At 40.9% G+C, this 18830-nt stretch overlaps 1 protein-coding gene across 3 annotated transcripts; it reads left to right on the forward strand.

Moving 5' to 3' along the window:
- Positions 1–8455, forward strand: NPY5R (neuropeptide Y receptor Y5). Of its 3 annotated transcripts, none has more exons than XM_063337033.1 (2): positions 1–848; positions 6739–8455. In XM_063337033.1, the coding sequence occupies exon 2, from the start codon at positions 6751–6753 to the stop codon at positions 8080–8082; it is 1332 nt and encodes a 443-aa protein (XP_063193103.1). In that variant the 5' UTR covers positions 1–848; positions 6739–6750; the 3' UTR covers positions 8083–8455. The 3 variants fall into 3 exon arrangements, with proteins under 3 accessions (XP_063193103.1, XP_063193101.1, XP_063193102.1); XM_063337031.1 differs by having other exon boundaries at positions 1–258; positions 6742–8455; XM_063337032.1 differs by having other exon boundaries at positions 2–848; positions 6742–8455.
- The last annotated feature ends 10375 nt before the right edge of the window (positions 8456–18830 follow it).

The following is an 18830-nucleotide window of genomic DNA, read 5'->3' on the forward strand; positions in this document are numbered from 1 at the left end:
ATGCTTTAAAATATTGCTCACTTAAGAAAAATGCCCTGCCTTCCCACTGATGGCCCAGATAAAATTAAAACCGCCCTTCAGATCTTTGCCTCCGTAAGAACAGAGTTACGCAACTCAGAAAGGAAAACTGTTTGAGGGAAATCCATCACCTCCCACCTGTTCGAAAAGAATGGTAAAAATTAAAGGCTGCTCGAGCGGTGTGGATAAATGCCATCGAAGCTGTGCTCCAGCCAGAGAGGGGAACTGGAGAGCGCTCAGGTCAGTGCCCTGCGACCGCCTGGCCACGCTCGCACCTCCCCATGTCCCGCGGCACGTCGAGCATTTCACCTGTGCAAAAACGCCCGTGTCCTGCATCCCGGCTGACAAAGCGAGCGCATCCCTTCAAGGGGGCTGGCCAGCGCGGCGTTTGTTTACAGCCTCGCTGCATTTCCATGGAAACTCTTAATTGTCATACCGTGCCAGGCTGAAATAACAGCCGCCAGGTACCGCACCGAGCAGCCTCCCGAAATGCGCCCGCGCGGCGCCTCCAGCCCTGACCCCGGCAGCGGCGGGGCCACCAGCCACAACGGCGACCGGCGGCGGCGGCGGCAGCGTCCCGTCCCGGGGCCCGGCCCTCGGCCGCAGGCGAGCCCCGGCGCCTCCACCGCACCCGCCTAAGATGCGCCGCCCGGCAGCCCGGGGGATGCGCGCTTCTCCCCGCTCCCGGGGAGCCGCGCTCGCCTCTCCGCGGCCCGGGCCAGAGCTATGAGTGCCCGCCTCGCTCCGCGCTCCGCACCCGCGCTGCGCACCGCGGCCCTTCCCGCCTACCACCACCGCAACCATCACCGCCGCCCCGCAGACGCGCGCAGGTAACGCTCCGCGGGGCACCCCCGCGGCCGCGGCAGGGCGCACCCTCCCACCACCACCACCCCCCCCGCGCCCCCCGCGCCTTCCCCGGCACGGGGCGGCTGCGCAAGTTTGCGCGGGGCAGCGCCCTGCCAGCGAACGCGCGGAAATCGTGGGGTTTCTCTTCAGCCGCAGGGGGGGTTCGGCTGCCGCTCCCCGTCCCGTCCCGTCCCCGCCGCCCGCAGCCCGAGCCGCTGCGGCTGCGGAGAGCCCGCGGCTCCCGGCGAAGGACGGTGCGGGGTTTCGGGGGCAGGGCGGAACGGGGCGCACGATGCAAAGTGATTCCCTAGCGAGGCACCGAAGGGCAAAAATAACAGACTTTCCCGTTTTGGTTTGGTTTGGTTTGGTTTGGGGTTGGGTTGGGTTTTTTGCCTCTGCAAGCCAGGAGCTGCTGTGCTCCTGCATATCATAAAATATGTAGTCATGCATTTCAAGTTTTCTGTTCTGGCCAGCAAATGCCCCATTGCATTGCATAACATTTCCTTGGAGCTGGAGAAATAATCTCATTAGTTGGTTTTTGCTTATGTTGGGAAGCCGTATTCTTGTTTTCCAGGATAATGTTGCAGTTCCTCTTTTAGTTAGGCAGATAGAGAGGCATACCATTAACATGCACGAAAATCCATTTTTCTGGACTTCTGAAGTAATCTCAATCTTTTGAATTCTCCCAGGTTCTCAGACTAGTCTTTGCTGTCGCTTGTAATGAACATTGGAAGCGGCAGCATTTCATCTTTAGCTTGTGTTGTGAACGCGACTATTTGGTGGTTTCAGTTTTTCGCTCAGACCTTATCTCAGTCTTTAATGATAAGAGGGCATCATTTCTCAAGTAGTAACAGCATAGCTTAGTGTCTTCCTTAAGCTTAGGTGGTCAGGCAGTTACAGACTGTCATATTAACTATTTACAACTGTGTAGAAGTTTAAAGACTTTTCTCTGACTATTTTCTCTACAGTCTTGATACCACTGTAGTATTACAGGTACAGAAAGGTTGTATTTCTTAGGGACTTTTCACATTTTGCTTCCTCCGTGTATGTGTTTGTCTGTCTTTGTTTTTAAGGTAGAAAAAGGTCTCCCGAAGACTGTAAATTTTTCACAGCTTAATTTTATTGATACACAGACCGAACTGACTAGACTATACAGGCACCAGCCAGTCAGAGTTAACTTAGTAGGTATTAATATTTTAGGTTATGAGGTCTTATCAGTGAATAAACCTTACTAAAAGCATCTCATCTAATAGAAGGAAGATTGGAAGAACAATTGCCCTCAGAGGAGGGTGGCTGCCTGCCTAACTTTTGTGTTCTTGAAAATTTCCCTTTAAATATGTAGAGAAAGAGAACTATCTAGCCTATATACTCTCCTACATTATGATTTATGGATTTTGTATTTTAAAAAATAGCTTTGAGTGGAATAATGAGATTAATTTTAAGATTTTAAACATATTAAACTGGCATATTTTTGGTTACATGGTACCTCTAACTCAGCTAAACCTGAATAACAGCTTAAGTTCCTCCTGTCACTCTCAGGCCTTATAGCAACTGCAATTGAAAACTCCTCTGAAGCATGATTTTGGTGAAAATCACATCAGTCACATCAGGCAGTCACACTGAGGTGTATCACAGATGAACGTGATTTAGGGAGGTGTTACTTGAAATCTTTCAAGATCACAGTACCTCAAGTGTCATAAAATGTATTTTACTGTAAAAGTTAACCACAGATACTCCTTGTATTTAGTGTTAACTGCATGAATTTGATTCTTACAGTAAATATTCAAATCCACCCTGGATCCTGCCACAAAACTGCAGTCCCTCCTGCCGTGTGCAGCCTACCTTCCTCTCTCAAGCGTCCCATTGGGACTAAAGGAGACCAAAGCAAACCCACTTAGAGGTCACAGGGTGAGAGCTCATGCAGGTGTAGCTGAGCATGGTCTTGAGGAGTGTACGTGGACCAGGAATACAGAAAGGGAGCTGCATTTGCTTGACTGATTGATGTAGGAGGTGAAAGTGATACAACTTCTGGAGATGATGGCTAGAAAGTCTCCATCAGGTACCTTCAGATTCATTAAATTTGATCTTGAAAACAGGCGCAAGAGCACCCTGGAACTTTGATGCATTCAGTTTAGAAATACACTTCAAATATGAGGAGAAGGTTTTCAAAAAAGGTTGTATTATTTAATTCTATTTCCCAGAGTGGGATTTTCAGGAATCTTCATTTCCCTGAATCATGCTCAGCTCTCACCCAAGGCAGAAGGCAGCCGTAGCAGAGGAGGGATGGAGCTGGAGAGCCCATGCTTGACTTCAGAGGCATTTCTGTTAAGGTTTTTCTGTGTTGATGTGTCTCAACAAAATGTCTACTCCAGCAAAACCAGCATATTCACTTTTTGTTTTTAAAGAATTCTATTAAAAACACGATGAACAATTCTGGTAAAGCCATACTGCAAAAGCTTTACATGAAGGTGTAGAAATCCACAGAACCTAGCAACAATCTTTCAATTAAATTTTTAAGAAGAACTCAGTAAACATTCATTTAATAAGCACATTCCAGTATAACAACAGATACAACTTTGTTCTTTGGACCTAGTCTTAGCAGTTCCTCAATGGAATATACATTTATAGAAGAGAAAATACTTATGGTGCATTTGACTTGAGAGTCTCTTCTTTCTCACTTTTAGTCACCCAAAGCTGAAAGTGGCAGTAGGAAATAGCAGCGACACCAACAGATTTTTTCCAGTCCTCTTCATAGAATACATTAATTTAAACTAAACAAAATTGAAGAAAACATACAGATTTCTCTTCAGACCATAGCACACAATTGAAGTGGAATGGACTAACTATACAGAGAGTCTTTTCTACCAGTAGAGAAGCCTGCTTTTTCTCCACGCACTGATGAACCTATGGTCTACGGTCAGCCTTTTCAATAACAGCCAATATCAACAAAGAGTCTAGGGAGGAAGCTGCAATTTTGGTACAGGGATCGACAAAACTTTCACACATGCATAGCTGCTATTATAACTTAAGCATCAGTGTGCGTTGTTACTACTCAGTATCACCTTCAGACAGATAGGACTGTGTGGGAATTTACTATTACAGACAGCACCTGTAGGTACTTTAAAAGCAATCCTAATCTCCAGGTTTTTGAGAGAGAAACAACATCTGCAGTTTGTTTCTCCTTTACAGGTCAGTCCTTCAACCTAGTATCAGTTAAAATAGAAGACTACACAGAATGATCCCTCTTAGCACAGAGTTATTTATGTAGACACACATAATAAATGAAAAGCTCGTTCCTTCAGAGTCATCACCACTTTGAGAGCATTGTAAGAGTTTTTGAGGTTTTCTGAATCCCAAGGTGGTACTTGATTTCCTTCCCTCTTTCTTATTAGTCTTCCTGTTCTCATTCAATGACTGGTTGGTTAGTAACCAAGATTTGGACAGATCTAGCTCTCGAGTAAAGTTTAATTTCCCTTTCTCAAATAACTCCTGATTGGTTTCAAACCGGCTATCAGGCAACGGGATGCTCAACTAGTAATGCTGTCTTAATCTCTGCAAGATATAAACTGGAAAAGGAAGGTGTCCAAGCAAAAAGAAAATTGTCCAGAATTAAACTAAGGGCTTTTTCATTATTAACTCCTCAGTTGTATGCAAGGGGTTTTCCTACAGACTTCTCAGCTAAGATGAATGTGGTAGTGCAAAGATAATAGAATGTTCACCCTGAAAATATTAGGCAGATAATATTTCATACTGAAACACAATGTACAGTTGAAATGGCTTTCATGAATCAAAAGAGAGTCTGCAAATTGCAGATGCATACACACAATGAAATCTGCGAAAGCATCAGTCATAGCAAAACCCATCGTCCCTCCATGCTGAACAAAGGGGAAAAAATGATACAGGTATGATATAACAGGGACATAATTCCATGAGCCTGAGGTAGGGGAATGTATTTTACGCAGGGCAGAGCAATACTGCTGTGGTTTTCTCAGACAAAAATTATGTTGAGTCACATTTGGAGACTAGAAAGAAATTTAAGCTAATTTTAGAAGTCACTGCGGTCTGCAGATCATAATGTTTTCAGATGATTACTAGCAACTCCGAGAAACTAACTCAGAAAAATTAAGTAAAAAACTACTTACTTCTTTAGCTAATAGTTGTAAAAAGAGAAGCCTCCAGAAATAAAATCTCCTGATAATATCAATATAGAAATAGTGCATTACTTACAGAATCTACTAGTCTGCTCCTTCAAAGTTGGTCTAGAGGCAAGGGCAGTCTCAGATAATGTTTTTTGTCTATTACATGGTTTTCCACCATTTCACTAGAAATAGAGAAAAATTAAACAGAAATAATTTGCATTAATGCTGCCCTGCTTGTACGCAGACAATTATAATATTTAGATTACCTAAATTCATGTATCAAATTCTTACTTCTATTTTAGCTATTAAAAAGCATTTTAACTCAACATTGTGAGAAGTTGGCAAGGCTTAGTTCTTTTCACTAACACGTCACTTGCAAGACACAAAACGTTGCGACTTTTCGTATTTTTTTTAAATAAGTATTTCTAATCTTACATGAGGGACCTTCCCCATCACAACACGCTGTCAGTGAATATTCTGAGGGTGTTTTATGGTTCGAGCTTCCCTTTGGCACCTGACGGTAGGAAGGCACATGTTGTGATGTGGAGGAAGGAGCACATCTGCACGTGTAGAGGAAACTTTGACAAGGTCAGGACGATACAGCTCACTGAGGATAGCTACATTCTGGAAGAGCCCTGCCTTTTTCAGTTGACAGGTTTAGCCTCCTGCTCAATTTAGGTATGTTTTGAGTTTGTTTAGATCCTTTTGTTTTGCCTTGCGTAGGATTTCTAAACATTAAGCAATTTTGTACAGGACATTGGCACTCGGGAATTTTGACTTTGAAACTTTCGTGCATGCAGATGTTTATGGTAAACTGGAGTTTAAATTGAATGCTCTTGTCTTTCTGTTTCTTCTAAAGCGAAGGCTAATACATGAAGATTCTGTAGGCAGAATAACTTTGTGCTGAGCTAGGTTTTAACATTAGATGTTTCTGTGCTGAATAATTAGCAGTTCCCTGAATTTTCAAATGGCCGTGTGGGATTTGCTTCCAGTCAACGTTGTCCTCTCTCTATTACATCTAGTTACTCTGGATGTTTCGTAGGCAGTTTTCCTTTCTGCTTGAATAACAGCTAAAATATGTTCCACGCTTAATAGGTGATGGTTTGTATCCTCACCACATTAGGAATTCCATCTTGGATCACTGACAGTGGGTCTCCTTATAAACTGATCCTTCTTGAAAGCTCTCACCTATTTTGTGTCAGTTTTCTACTAGCAAGGTAAGAAATACTACTGCAGTTGTTAGCATATGTCAAAACATCATATATTTTCAGGTGCTCTCATTATAATTTGCTGTCATGTAATGATTAGGCACATGCCCAGATGGTGATTGTAATTTCCTTACTCATATCAATGAGCTGTTATTCACATGAGTAATCTCACCGGCTCTAAATGGATTGCTTTTGGAGCTAACTGCTCCCTCATGGAAAGGCTGACAATATGGGCTGTAGCAAAGCATGGTGAAAAGCCAAGTTCATAATACAGAACCTTGAATTGTCATCGTCCCATGTGAGCGGCCAGGCAGGAGCCTAGGTGTGCTGAACACCACGTGATAAAACCTACGAAACTAATTTGTGTTGACCTGAAGTTATACAGGATCTGCCTCACGGTAGAATAACACCACTATTATTTTATTTACTTTAAGGTGATACAAGGTAATTTTATTTTCGTTTACATTCTGATTAACACCAGTATCATCCTTCCTTCAGGTGCTAATTAACGCCTTTCTTGTTCTAAGCAGGACTGTAAAATGGATTTAGGATTCAAAGACCGTAACAACAGGACACCTACCAAGAACACCTCGGCTACTACAAAGAATTTTTCTGCCTGGGAAGATTATAAGAGTAGCGTTGATGACATACAGTACTTTCTTATTGGGCTGTACACACTGATCAGTCTGGCCGGCTTTGTGGGAAATCTGCTTATACTAATGGCTCTCCTAAAGCGCAAGCAGAAGACAATAATAAACATTCTTATCAGCAACCTGGCCTTTTCTGACATCTTAGTTGTGCTGTTTTGTTCACCTTTCACACTGACATCCGTCCTGCTTGACCAATGGATGTTTGGCACTATCATGTGTCATGTAATGCCCTTCCTCCAGTGCGCATCAGTTCTAGTTTCAACTTTGATGTTAATATCTATTGCTGCAGTCAGGTACCGTATGATCAAATATCCCCTTTCTAGCAATTTAACAGCCAAACAAGGCTATTTCTTAATAGTGACCGTTTGGGCCCTTGGCTTTGCCATTTGCTCCCCTCTGCCAGTTTTCCACAGAATTGTGGACCTCAGCAAAATTCTGAATTTAGAGGCACTGGAGAACAGGCTCCTGTGTATTGAGTCGTGGCCTTCTGATTCCTACAGAATCGCCTTTACAATAGCCTTATTGTTCATGCAGTATATATTGCCGCTGGCCTGCTTAACCGCTAGTCACACCAGCGTCTGCAGGAGCATAGGTTCCAGACTGTCAAACAAGGAAAGCAAGTTTGAAGAAAAGGAGATGATAAACCTAACGCTTCATCCTTCTAAGAGTACTGGCATGCAGGTGCAGCCCTCCGGCCGTTCCAGGTGGAGCTGCGCCTTCGGCAGAAAGCACCACAGAAGATACAGTAAAAAGACTTCAAGTGTGGTGCCAGCTATTTCAAGGCATCATCAGGGTACTCATTCCAGAGGCCTCCCAGAAACCTCTGGCACAGAAAAAAGCCAGCTCTCTTCCTCCAGTAAATTCATCCCTGGGATACCTATCTGTTTTGAGATGAAACCAGAAGAAAATACAGAGATCCAGGACATGATTACGGTATCCCAATCCGTCATCAGAATTAAGACAAGATCTAGGAGAGTTTTTTGCAGACTGACATTGCTAATCCTAGTTTTTGGTTTCAGTTGGATGCCTCTTCACCTTTTCCACATTGTGACAGATTTTAATGCCACTCTCATTTCTAACAGACATTTCAAATTAGTCTATTGCATATGCCATTTACTAGGTATGATGTCCTGCTGCTTGAATCCCATCCTCTACGGGTTCCTTAACAACAGCATAAAAGCCGATTTAATGTCCCTTATTCCATGCTGCCAAATACCGTGATTTTATGCGCCCCAAGATAAAATAAAACAAACAAGTTTGGCTTTCAAGTCTACTGATGTGTATAGCTGTAAAAGCTAAATCAGTTTAGTTTAGTTTAGTTAGTCTGACTTGGTTGTGATTAGTCGCATTTCATGCAAATGGATAGTTCTGCGTCTGCGTGTATTTCTTGCATTGGGCAGAAATATGTACATATAATATTCTTCTGTCTGTTACACATAGGAAATCATGCCTGGTGTACAAACTCAGAATTCCATTTTCATTACCTGAAATATTGGCAATCTGTACTTTGGAATTAAACAGAATATGTAATGAGTAATAAATGTAAGACTACTTGGACATATCAGTATTAACTGTCATAAAACTACAATAAAATACATACCGTTTACTAAATAACTATTGTTGAGACTATTTCAGTGCCAACTTTGACTGTTTTCTGAGATAATTAACAATCTGTTTCTGGATGCAATTAGAAAAATATTTTTCCTTAGCTCTTTGACTCATACTTTGCAGTATCTTTGCAAGATGCTTTGCTGCTGCTTCCCAGATTGCTTTAGTCCCTGGAATGGGTTTGGGGGTAGTTGTTCTTGTCTAGATTGTTTCCATCTCACTGGGTTTACCCAGTAGAACCTATCTCTGATTTCCGCAGCCAATTTTTACTCTGCCTTGTCATTTTATGTAATTTTTCAGCCAGGCCTGAACTTACCTGTAGTTATGCCTTTGTTTATACAGCGATGACTCCCCTGAACCTGCAACATGCTTCTGATCAGAGTAAGCCTTCGTTACCTAAGTAAGTGCGAGTGGAAAGAAAAAGAAAATAGAAAGACAGCAGGATTTTTTGTTTTCCTTTACCGAAAAGCAAAAGCCTACTGCACTTCATTACAGGTGACCCACTTGCTTTGGAGAGCTGCAGCAGCTTTCAAATAAACATGTGCTTGTGTGTGTGCACACAGACGCTCGCGCACGCACAGACACACACTTTCCACATCGCTCTCCCATCTTTCCTTTTCATGCTTTTAATCAGATCAGTATTTTTTCTTCCAAATTGAAATCACATGCATCTTCCCTAAGGAAGTCATATTACATTTCATAGCATAAATGCAAAAGGGGTGTGTGTGTATATATATATTTTATATATATATAAAATAAATATATATATTTTTATATATGTGTATATATATGTCCTTTCTCCCCCCCGGATTACTCTAATTTAATAACCCAACTCCGCCTTCAGGATTCAGTAAATGTACAAAGCCTCTGCCCTGAGTTTTAAGCCGTAAAACCTCTCCCCGGGTCTAGCTGGTGATTATTTCTTTTTCTCCACTAAGATTTCTAATCCAATAGGCTTTTTTACATAGCCTTTCCAGGCTGAGAAATAAAGTCATTATTTTTATAAATGGGTGGATGGGAAGGGTCATTGTGCATTTTTTGCCTTGAGGTACTTCCCTTCCAGTTAGTCTTTAAAAGTGAAAGCAGTTCTTTTATTTTGAGGAATTGTCAAATTATTTTTATCACAATGTTACAATTCCAAGACCTTTTCTCCCCAAGCCATCATCTGCTAAGGAGTTTATTACATACCGGTTGGTAATATCTCTGCTTCTATTATTAAGATATTTCCCTGAAGCCTAGTTCCCAGTAACCCATTGTTCTTTGGTTTTGCCGGTGATACACTTTATAGTTTCTTCCTGGACACTGACTATTGCGTTTTGCAGATTATTATCTCCCAAAAGCCTAAAGTATGTCATTTTATAGAGTACAAATGGTACAGAATACAGAATATTGGAACAATATATTTTAAAATAGCTTTTTAAAAGTTGTAAATAGTTTAATTTAAAAATATTTATAGCTAATCTTGGTAGATAAACTTAGGAAAAAAAAGAACTAAATCCACAGCCAGAAGACAGTAACAGAAGTTACAGCAGTTTATGCCTGATTTATGCCTACGTATTTTCACGTCACTGAAATATACCATTTAATTTTATTTATACTATGTGATGTAACCAAATAGCCTAAGAGGATAAGAAAGCATTCGCACTGTTTCAGCTTGAAATATTCCTTCCAGCTTTTTTTTTTTTCAATTCACTGTTATGCTCCTTCCTAATTGCTATTTATTTTCTATTCCTTCCTTTATATACTTTCAGGATTTCAACCGTTTTTAACTCCTACACTTAGGATTGTTATTTAAATATAAAACAACTGTTTATTCTCAAATTACTCTTTTCAGATCAAATTGTACTCGCTTCTGCTGTAGATGACACACCTTGCTGTAGTTTCTGAGGTGCACAAAGATTAGTCCGTACGCCGGTGATCCTATATCAGCCCTATCCATTATCCTGCATGGAGTCAGTAGCCGTGCTCCCTACTCTTTACACTGTTCAAAGCACAATAAATTGCAACGTGGCAATAGAGAATTAAATCAAGGCAGCTACTGAACTTCTTCAGTCCTGTGCCATCTAAATCTGTCTTCTCTCTTTTAAGATGGTCAGTGGTGGGAGAATGTGTCTTTTCTTTTAGTTTATAGAATACTCATCATCATCATAATTTGACATCTCCAAAATATCACTGTCTTTCCTCTGAAATGTTAAATAAAAATAAAATAACTTTTCCACTTTCTACCTTCCTTCAACAAGAAGTATAATTTTTCCCAGTATCAGCAAGGAATACGTAAGAAGCAGAAGCAACTGAAATCAGGCAGAAGCCAATTCCCAAAAGAGTAACTTCTACGAGTGGGAGAGGAAACAACTGAACCATCCATTTGAAGTTTTCTCAGTCTGGAACATTAAAAAAGAAAATAAAAATTCAAAACACAAGGATCCTGCCACCCCTTGCTTGTTGAGTAGGCCTCATCTAGTTTGAGATGCAGTAGATGCTCCTACGGGCTTTACATACGACGGTGACTAGCGGTGTGATTTTTGTCTCCATTATGTATGTCAATATGTCTTGTGAAGATGTATCTCACCGCAATATGCAATGGCATTATATTATTCTCATATATATACAGGTATATATGTACAGGTACAGATACGGATATGTACACTTCCTAGAAAAAAAAAAAGCACATTAAAATGGATTTTCAAATAGCGCATTTAATCAAGTCCTTAAGTCAACTAAACTACTGTGGGTCAATTCCTTCTGTAACTAAAAACCTAAATAATGAGGAAGACAGGAGTTTTGTTTTGATAGCATTCACTAAGTACGATCAGGAAATGCCAGTTGCAGAGCCATCTAGCCATTGGTGTTAGAAGAATGAAGGATTGCAATGGTACAGTGATCACTCTCTAAAAAAAAAATGATTGGAAAAAACTCTCTCAAACAGCTGGGGTTTGTGCGTGATGAATGTTAAAACTCTTATGACTGGACTCATATGAGGAAAATAAATGGGTTTTTTCAGTTCTACAAAATAATATAATTGACAAAGTTGACTTTTGGTAAATGTCAAAGATTAAATGTTGTTAATAGCTGGCCTTTGTCCCTCTCCTTTCAGCAGAGAAGAAACAGATGCCCATTAAGAAGTGCTGGCGTGGCCGGGTCGCTCCTGAGCCAGCCAGGCCAGCGGGGCCGAGGATGCCGGGAGCTCAATATGGTCTAACACTGGAGTATGTTTATTTAGGTCGGGGGAAAAGGTCGGTGCCTCCGTGGTTCTCCATAGTGCCATGGCAACAGCGGCTGAGACAAGACGCGTGTGGCTCCCATAGGTCTAGAGCTATTGTAATCACAGCAGGCGGTGAAGGGTCCCTGCCTGTGGTGGGGCAGCCGGGGCACCGAGTCCCAGGCAGATGCCTTGTGGCTTGTGGGGGACAGCCAGCCCTGGGGAGGGCTGTGGGCACAGGACAGCAGGCAGCAGGGATGCAGCAGGAGAGGTACAGAATCACAGAATCATAGAATGGTTCAGGTTGGAAGGCACCTTAAAGACCATCCAGTTCCAACCCCCCTGCCATGGGCAGGGACACCTTCGACTAGACCAGGCTGCTCAAAGCCCCGTCCAGCCTGGTCTTGCCACCGTATTTGCTTGTGGTTGCAGCCTTTCCAGGCACGTAGGCCTGTTTCTAGAACCTGGGAGCTCTCGTGACAAAACATTTCCCTCTCAGCAGTGTGAGCACCCGAGGAAAGGAAAAAAACCCCACCATCCACCCATCTGAAGATGTGCAAGAACCAAGAAGAGGAGCACGGTCCAGAAGAAAAAGTGTCCACTCCCAATCATGCTGAGATAGGCACCAGCTCTCCTTTTGAGAAGTATAGGACAGGTGGCATGGAAAAGCTTCCCTACCTAAAGATTATTAACAGATTAAAAAACCCTTCTGTGATCCATAGGGGTCTGTCAACTGTCATTGCACTTTTGAAAAGACAATCAATCGTTTTCTCGCAGGAGTCTGTCTGTGCAGCGTACAAGATAAACAGTATTAAATGTCATAGTCTCCTGAAAGATATCCTTCATAAACACTGTTGGGTCCAGGCCTTTGATTTTGATGAAAGCCAAATTATGCCTATACTATTTACAATAAAAAGCCCTCCCCAGAAAATAACATTGGTACAGTCTGTAAGTCCAGAATTTTTAAGCCTGAAAACTGTCTTAGGGCAGTGACAGGACTCTGGTCCTAGACAAGTCTCTTCCTTTTCCCGCCACATGACTGAAATAATGGTATAAAATCATGATCCTCATGGAAGATCTTTATAAAAACTATTAGGTAAATTTTTCAACACTTTTTGACCATGATATATGGTTCATAATCTCTGAGGTCAGGTTTCTTGTTCTGCTATTTCATGTCTTTTTATACACTGTTGAATCCAAAAAACCCTGTTTTTTCTAAGGCATGTTTACCTGCAGCATGTAATGAAGACTCATGAAGTTGCTTGGTGAAGGTAAATAGAGGTGCTGTTATTGTTCATATTCAGTTGGAGTGGCTTTTGACAGGAAGAGAAACAAAAGACAGAAAGAGCAATAAAAGCGTACTCACACTAATGCTAGCTAGCCACATTGGGCCAGTGACAAAGGAACCCATCAGAGCCCGACCCTTCTCAAGTATCTGCCAGGGACAATGAGCTTGGGACAGTACTTTGCTAATCCTATGTGTGGCTAGAGATCATATTGCAAATTTTTGAATCTTAGGAAGTAAGAGCTAATAAATGAGTATGGATACATGTGCCCTTGCCCCTCTCAAAATGTTTCTTTAAAGCAAAAGCATTTTCATTCCAACCATTTGATAATGACATTTTTGCCTGTGATCACTCATAATGCATCGTTCTGTGCCATTAAGTCAATCTGTGTCATCATTCCATGGTATGAGGCTATCCACGTGCCAGTGAGTCCTCCCACAGCACCTTTTTTTCAATCTCTGCAAGCTCAGAGATAATAGTGACATCTGCTCTACTCCAAAGGTTACCATGATCTCCTGGCCTCCTTATTAAACTTTGTCTCATTACATATAGTTTAAAAAAAAAAAAAAGCATAATACAGCGTGTCCGTGGTAAAAACAGTCTTATTGATTTGACACACACTTTGTCAAAAGTCTGATTTTCCCAGAAAGAATATCAGTGCAGACAGGAAGATGTGGTCACGCTGCATTTCAAAAAGCTGAGCTGTGCGTTAAGGGTACAATTAGCATCATTGTTATAAATACAGTATAACTATACAAGTCAGATTTTTATTAATCTCGTTTGCTTTTGAAAAGAAAATATGGCAAAATATTTGAAAGTTATGACATTACTTCATTACATACTAATATTAGGAAATACTGTCGCAATGCAAATTCAGTTCTGTTGAACAAATATGAATGCTTCGTTTTGCCCTTGTAGTCACATTAAGATGATCCTTTTAATAATAAGGCTTAAAAATACTCCTCTGGGAAATTATCAGAATAGTGATTTGACATTCAAGACTAAAGTAGGTTGGTCCTGCTCTTACATCCAGTTAAACAAATGTTTGCTTTGTCTTAGCAGGAGAAGGCTCATGTCTATATCATTTGAATGCCACATTAATTGGACAATTTTGAGCAGGAAACATTTATTACTGTACTGTATTATTTAATGTACAAAAGGATTTTAAAGGCACTTCTGGTGCAAAATTTCTCCAGAGGAGTAACTTGGTGATAAGCAAACAGTTCTTCATGTCTTCAGACTCAGTAGGAACCACAGAGACACAAACCCCATTTAATGACAGACCACAAGACCATTAATTATAATTTTAACTATAAATCTGCATTTTTTCTTTTTTTTTTTTGGGGGGGGTGTAAATGGAGAGAAAAACAGCTAAGCAAGGAGATAAATAAAACCATCCTTACTACAAGTAATCCTACTGCCTCTTTGTACCTTACACACAGATTTACTTATGTTGAACAAGATGACGATCTTGTTCTGACTCCCAGTAACTCCCTTGGCTTTTTGAGGCTCTCCACCAAATCAGGGTTCATTTAGTATTCATAAGTATTTTGGTGTCTTGGCCTAAGGATTAAGGAGCTGTGCAAGAGGTCAGAATACTATTTAAATCTTTACTTTCTGCTGGCTTTGTTGTTGGGGTGTTTTTTTTGTGGTGTTAGCACAACTGGGAAAAGTGCAATCTGTTTACTGCAGGAAAATTAAACTCATTTTTATGTAACTACTGGGACCCAATACAGGCGAAACAATTACGTATTTTTTAAGACTCCATCGTTCCAACACACATCTTATAAAGGTAATTGTCTGAAGCCTCGATGATGCATTCTCTCAATTAATATCCTAGACTATGAGGGCACATTTCAGATAGCGGAGCCTCATCTGATCCTCACTGCAAATCATGACGGGCAAAGTTCAGAATTTCATTCCTACTGCAGAACCAAACTGCGATATGCTCGGCTTGTGATTGCGTCTTAAGGTCATTCGGGGACTGAAGCGAAGATCGTTTGGGGCACAGTTGATCTCTTACTGGTTTTGTGGGAGCCCATTCTTCAGAAAAGCTGCTCCAAGGCCATTTATGCCAGACAAATGGCACTTTCTTCCCAGGAGCTCTCTCAGGGGCACGTAACACCAATCTCCCCCTTGCACATCATCACACCTGCAGTCAGCAGGGGCTCTCAAGTGCTATTCCGTTCCCAGAAGAGAGGAGATGGCTGAAAAAAAGCAGTGAATGAGACTGCAAACTCTATGGCACTTGTTTTGCCTCTTGATCTGAAACAGTCTAAAACTGGAGACCTTCCAGAAAGTTGTGGAAGACACCTGTGTGAGACTTTTGGAGAGGGAATGAGGAATCACTTCCCAGAGGTGAAGTGGAATGAAGAAATCTATCAGTGCAGGACCAGCTGATTAATTCAATACATCCAGGATCCTACGGCCTGAATAACAGCACGGCAAAAAAGCTTAGATAGTTGGATATGCAGTTTTGTTTACTTTCTTCTATTAAGAAAAATTTATTTTAACTCCTTGAAGCTAGACTCTGGTATGTGCTCAGACGCAAGCAACTTCATGTTTTAATGCAGCTCCAACACCAAACTACCCTTTGCTCTTAAAGTATCCCCTCCATTTTTAGTGGTTCATGACATGGCATAATAGGTCTGATCCTGATAAAAGATTTTGTTGCGTTACTACCATGAAAATGATTAAGAGAGTAGCACTAGAAAAAAGGAGCACATCTGTCAATATGAGAAGTTGAATAGATCACACTACCCCCAAAAACCTGGGGGAACATGCAGAATATTTCATTGACACTTGTTCAAATACCTGAAAAGTAAAGGTTTCTTTTCCACAGTTTGGCAGTTGTTTTGCTGAAATAAAACTTCCAACCTGTCCCTTTAATTATGAACACCAATAAAAGACATGACTACACTAAGAACCTCATGGCCAACAACAAAAAAAAACTGCAAGAAAAAGCTTTTATTTAAAGAACACACCATAAATTAATGATGGTTTATTTTATTTGTTTATATTACTGACTGCATGCATTGTAATAAACTGATTTCTGCTTTCCATGCATGAATTTCATGGGATAATGCTTACAGTAGACTGTGAGCAGAACCAAACCTGTAATTTACAATGATAAACAAGAACTACAAAGCAGAGTTCATGTAACCATTGCTAGAAACAGAAATAACCTTGCTTTCTTTTGTTTAAAGCAGAACAGAAGACAGCATGTGTTACACTAGTTGTACAACAGCATTCATATAAAGATTTTACTGCATTTATTTTTAAGAAATAAAAGGTATAATGAGAAATAAGAGGTACAGCCTGGCTGATTCTGTTTTTGTATCATTATATAAATTTATCCTTCATGATACCTAAGGTTATTTGAAGGACGGCAAAAGATGATAGACAATATGCCAAAAAAAATGCTGTTTCCTATCTGAAACATGATTTTTTATTCCTCTAGTTATGATTAAACCATATTAAGCGCCCCAAAATGAATGGGCTTCTTAAGTCTCTGGAATTTCCTTGGCAAAGCCAAGCACAGTAGTGTTAATCTGCACAGTGGTGGTGGTGCTGTTTACAAATTTGACTTCTATAATATCATTTAAATGTTGTTTAACAACAGCCTTATAAAGTGAAAAAAAAAATCAAGCTGAGTTGCAACAGCATCACTTTTTTTTTTCTAAAAAGAAAACCATTTAAGCAAAATCAGACTTACTTATTTGTTTTACATTTATGGTATCTATGGCACAGTGGTGACTATAATCCAATTTGAGCAGTTCTTGCATGAATTTTTCTGTAGCTACACCTTTGGGTCTTCAAACGCCCAAATTCAGTAATATCAGAAGACTGAGGGAGCCCTCTCCTGGTGAACACAATTTATCTCTCTCCAGCTGCCGCTTCCCAGCCAAAGATTACGATACAGACACTCCTGCTGTAAAAAAGGATAGTGTTTAGAGTTTTTAATGTTATTTCCCCCATGAATGTACTTTTAAGGGGTTTTTTAAAAATTTATTAATCCTTTTTTTAAGTTAAGAAAGCTGAAAAACAGGGGCTCTATTTTCCAAATACCACCTCACAAAGTGAAGCAGAAAGTCAAGGAAAATACTTCTCAAAAAAATGGTATCTGCCAACAAATGCAAGCTGCGAAATACTCTCAGACCAGTGCAAATTTTGCACCGTTAAAACTGACGTCCTTCTGGAAGCACTGCAGTGTTTTAAATAAAGCTATTTTAAAGATTTGTTAATTTAGCGATAGGTACTTGAGAAGGTTGTACAGACACATTGACCAGGTGGGGAATGAACGAGGAAGTGCGGTCTGGAAGTCCCATCGCATCTGAAGGGTGCCCTGGGATCCGCTAAGAGGGGCAGCGAAGAGGAAGGCTCCCACTCAGCAGGAGCACTGTTTTTTCCTCTCTGACCAACAAGAGACGGCATGCACTGGGTGCACAGGTTATTCTTTCATGCTAACAAAACTGTGTCTTTTTCTACACGTTCCCCGTCACTCCTAGTGCATGTATGAGGCAGACTGACCACATTATTCAGAAAGGAAGGCCGGGAAAGACAGTATATTAAACACAATTTATTTTCCTGTCATCCACCTTTCCCCGTCTTTAGTTACTACTATAAAATTTTGCGCTTTGCTTAATACCTATACTTGTAATATAAATTTGGCTTATTCTCCTGCTCTGCTCTCCCCTTTCCCTGTCGTCAGCACTTAACTCCGGTTGAAACGCTGAACTGAATAATCCAGTCTTTTTCCCTTCCATTTGTTGTCCTGCCTACCTTCACATTTAAGGTAGATTGATTTACTGTATTAACTTTAAGGATACCGTGTCTCTCTATTCCATCACTTTTGAGGCCCTGAAAACATTAATTTTAAGTTCAAGTCAGACTAAGTCAATGAACTATCAAAGGTGCCTGAGTCCAGCTTAATATTGAGATCGCATCTCAGTTCAGAGGCAAAGGAAGTTTAAATAATGTCAACACAATAAAAATACACGCATGCCTAAATCTAAGTTTCTAGTTTGAGAGCTTCAGGGTATATAGAGGCCACCAACACCTTTCAATTTCAGTAGGAACTGAGCATTAGGGTGGCGATCAAACCCCCGACGTGTTGGGGAAGAGGAGAGTCCTCACAGCACAGTTTCCCAAGTGTTTTTCTCCAGGAAGCAATGCCGGCCTACACAGCCTAAAATGAACTCACTCTTCATTTGCATCAAATTCATCTCAGCTGAAAGGTAAGCTTTATCCAGGTTAAAAGCACCACCGCTTTTAAGATGGTTCTTTTCAACCCAGAGAGGTTTATGGGTCTATTTTTCTGCCCAGCAGCTTAAATTGTATTGGCTTATCTGAAGGGTCTGCGTGGAGACGGCAGAGGCTGGCTGTGTAGCAACTGCCAGGGGAAGAAACGTTCAGAGAACAAGGAGTTTAGTATATGTACTTTGCTCTTAATGTTGACCCACGGCTGATTAAGGTGTGGTGTGTAGTCACTTTGGCGAGTCAGAAGAGCTATACACATCTGAAACTATTACACAGTGGATAGCTTTTATGATACGCAATTTGCAACCAGTTAGAAAAACAAGTGTTTCACCATGTAAATTTTTCTGCCTGAAAAGGGAAGGTCCAATTTGCAGCTAGAATACAACTGTTTTCCTCAGCAAGAAGGAAAACATGAGCAGAGAATGAACACATCGAAGAACCTTTCATGAGTTCAGAGACAAGCATTCCCAGTTCAGCTTGCATTAGCCCTGCTACCTCTTGAAGAGCTCAAAAAAGCTGAAATACAGTAAGGCCCCCTTGTTATACAGGAAATACTTTTATATAAATATGTAGCTTAGATCCCATCTCAGATGATCTAATATAAGACCTTACCTCCT

The sequence above is a fragment of the Chroicocephalus ridibundus genome, chromosome 5 (assembly GCF_963924245.1).
Source record: "Chroicocephalus ridibundus chromosome 5, bChrRid1.1, whole genome shotgun sequence".
Classification (NCBI taxonomy): domain Eukaryota; kingdom Metazoa; phylum Chordata; class Aves; order Charadriiformes; family Laridae; genus Chroicocephalus; species Chroicocephalus ridibundus.

Excerpts from the sequence above, each read along its gene's own strand:
- NPY5R (XM_063337031.1), top strand. The coding sequence starts at position 208 with ATGCCATCGAAGCTGTGCTCCAGCCAGAGAGGGGAACTGGAGAGCGCT. Across the intron at positions 259-6,741 it reads GGGAACTGGAGAGCGCTCAG|GACTGTAAAATGGATTTAGG; the intron begins GTCAGTGCCCTG and ends TGTTCTAAGCAG.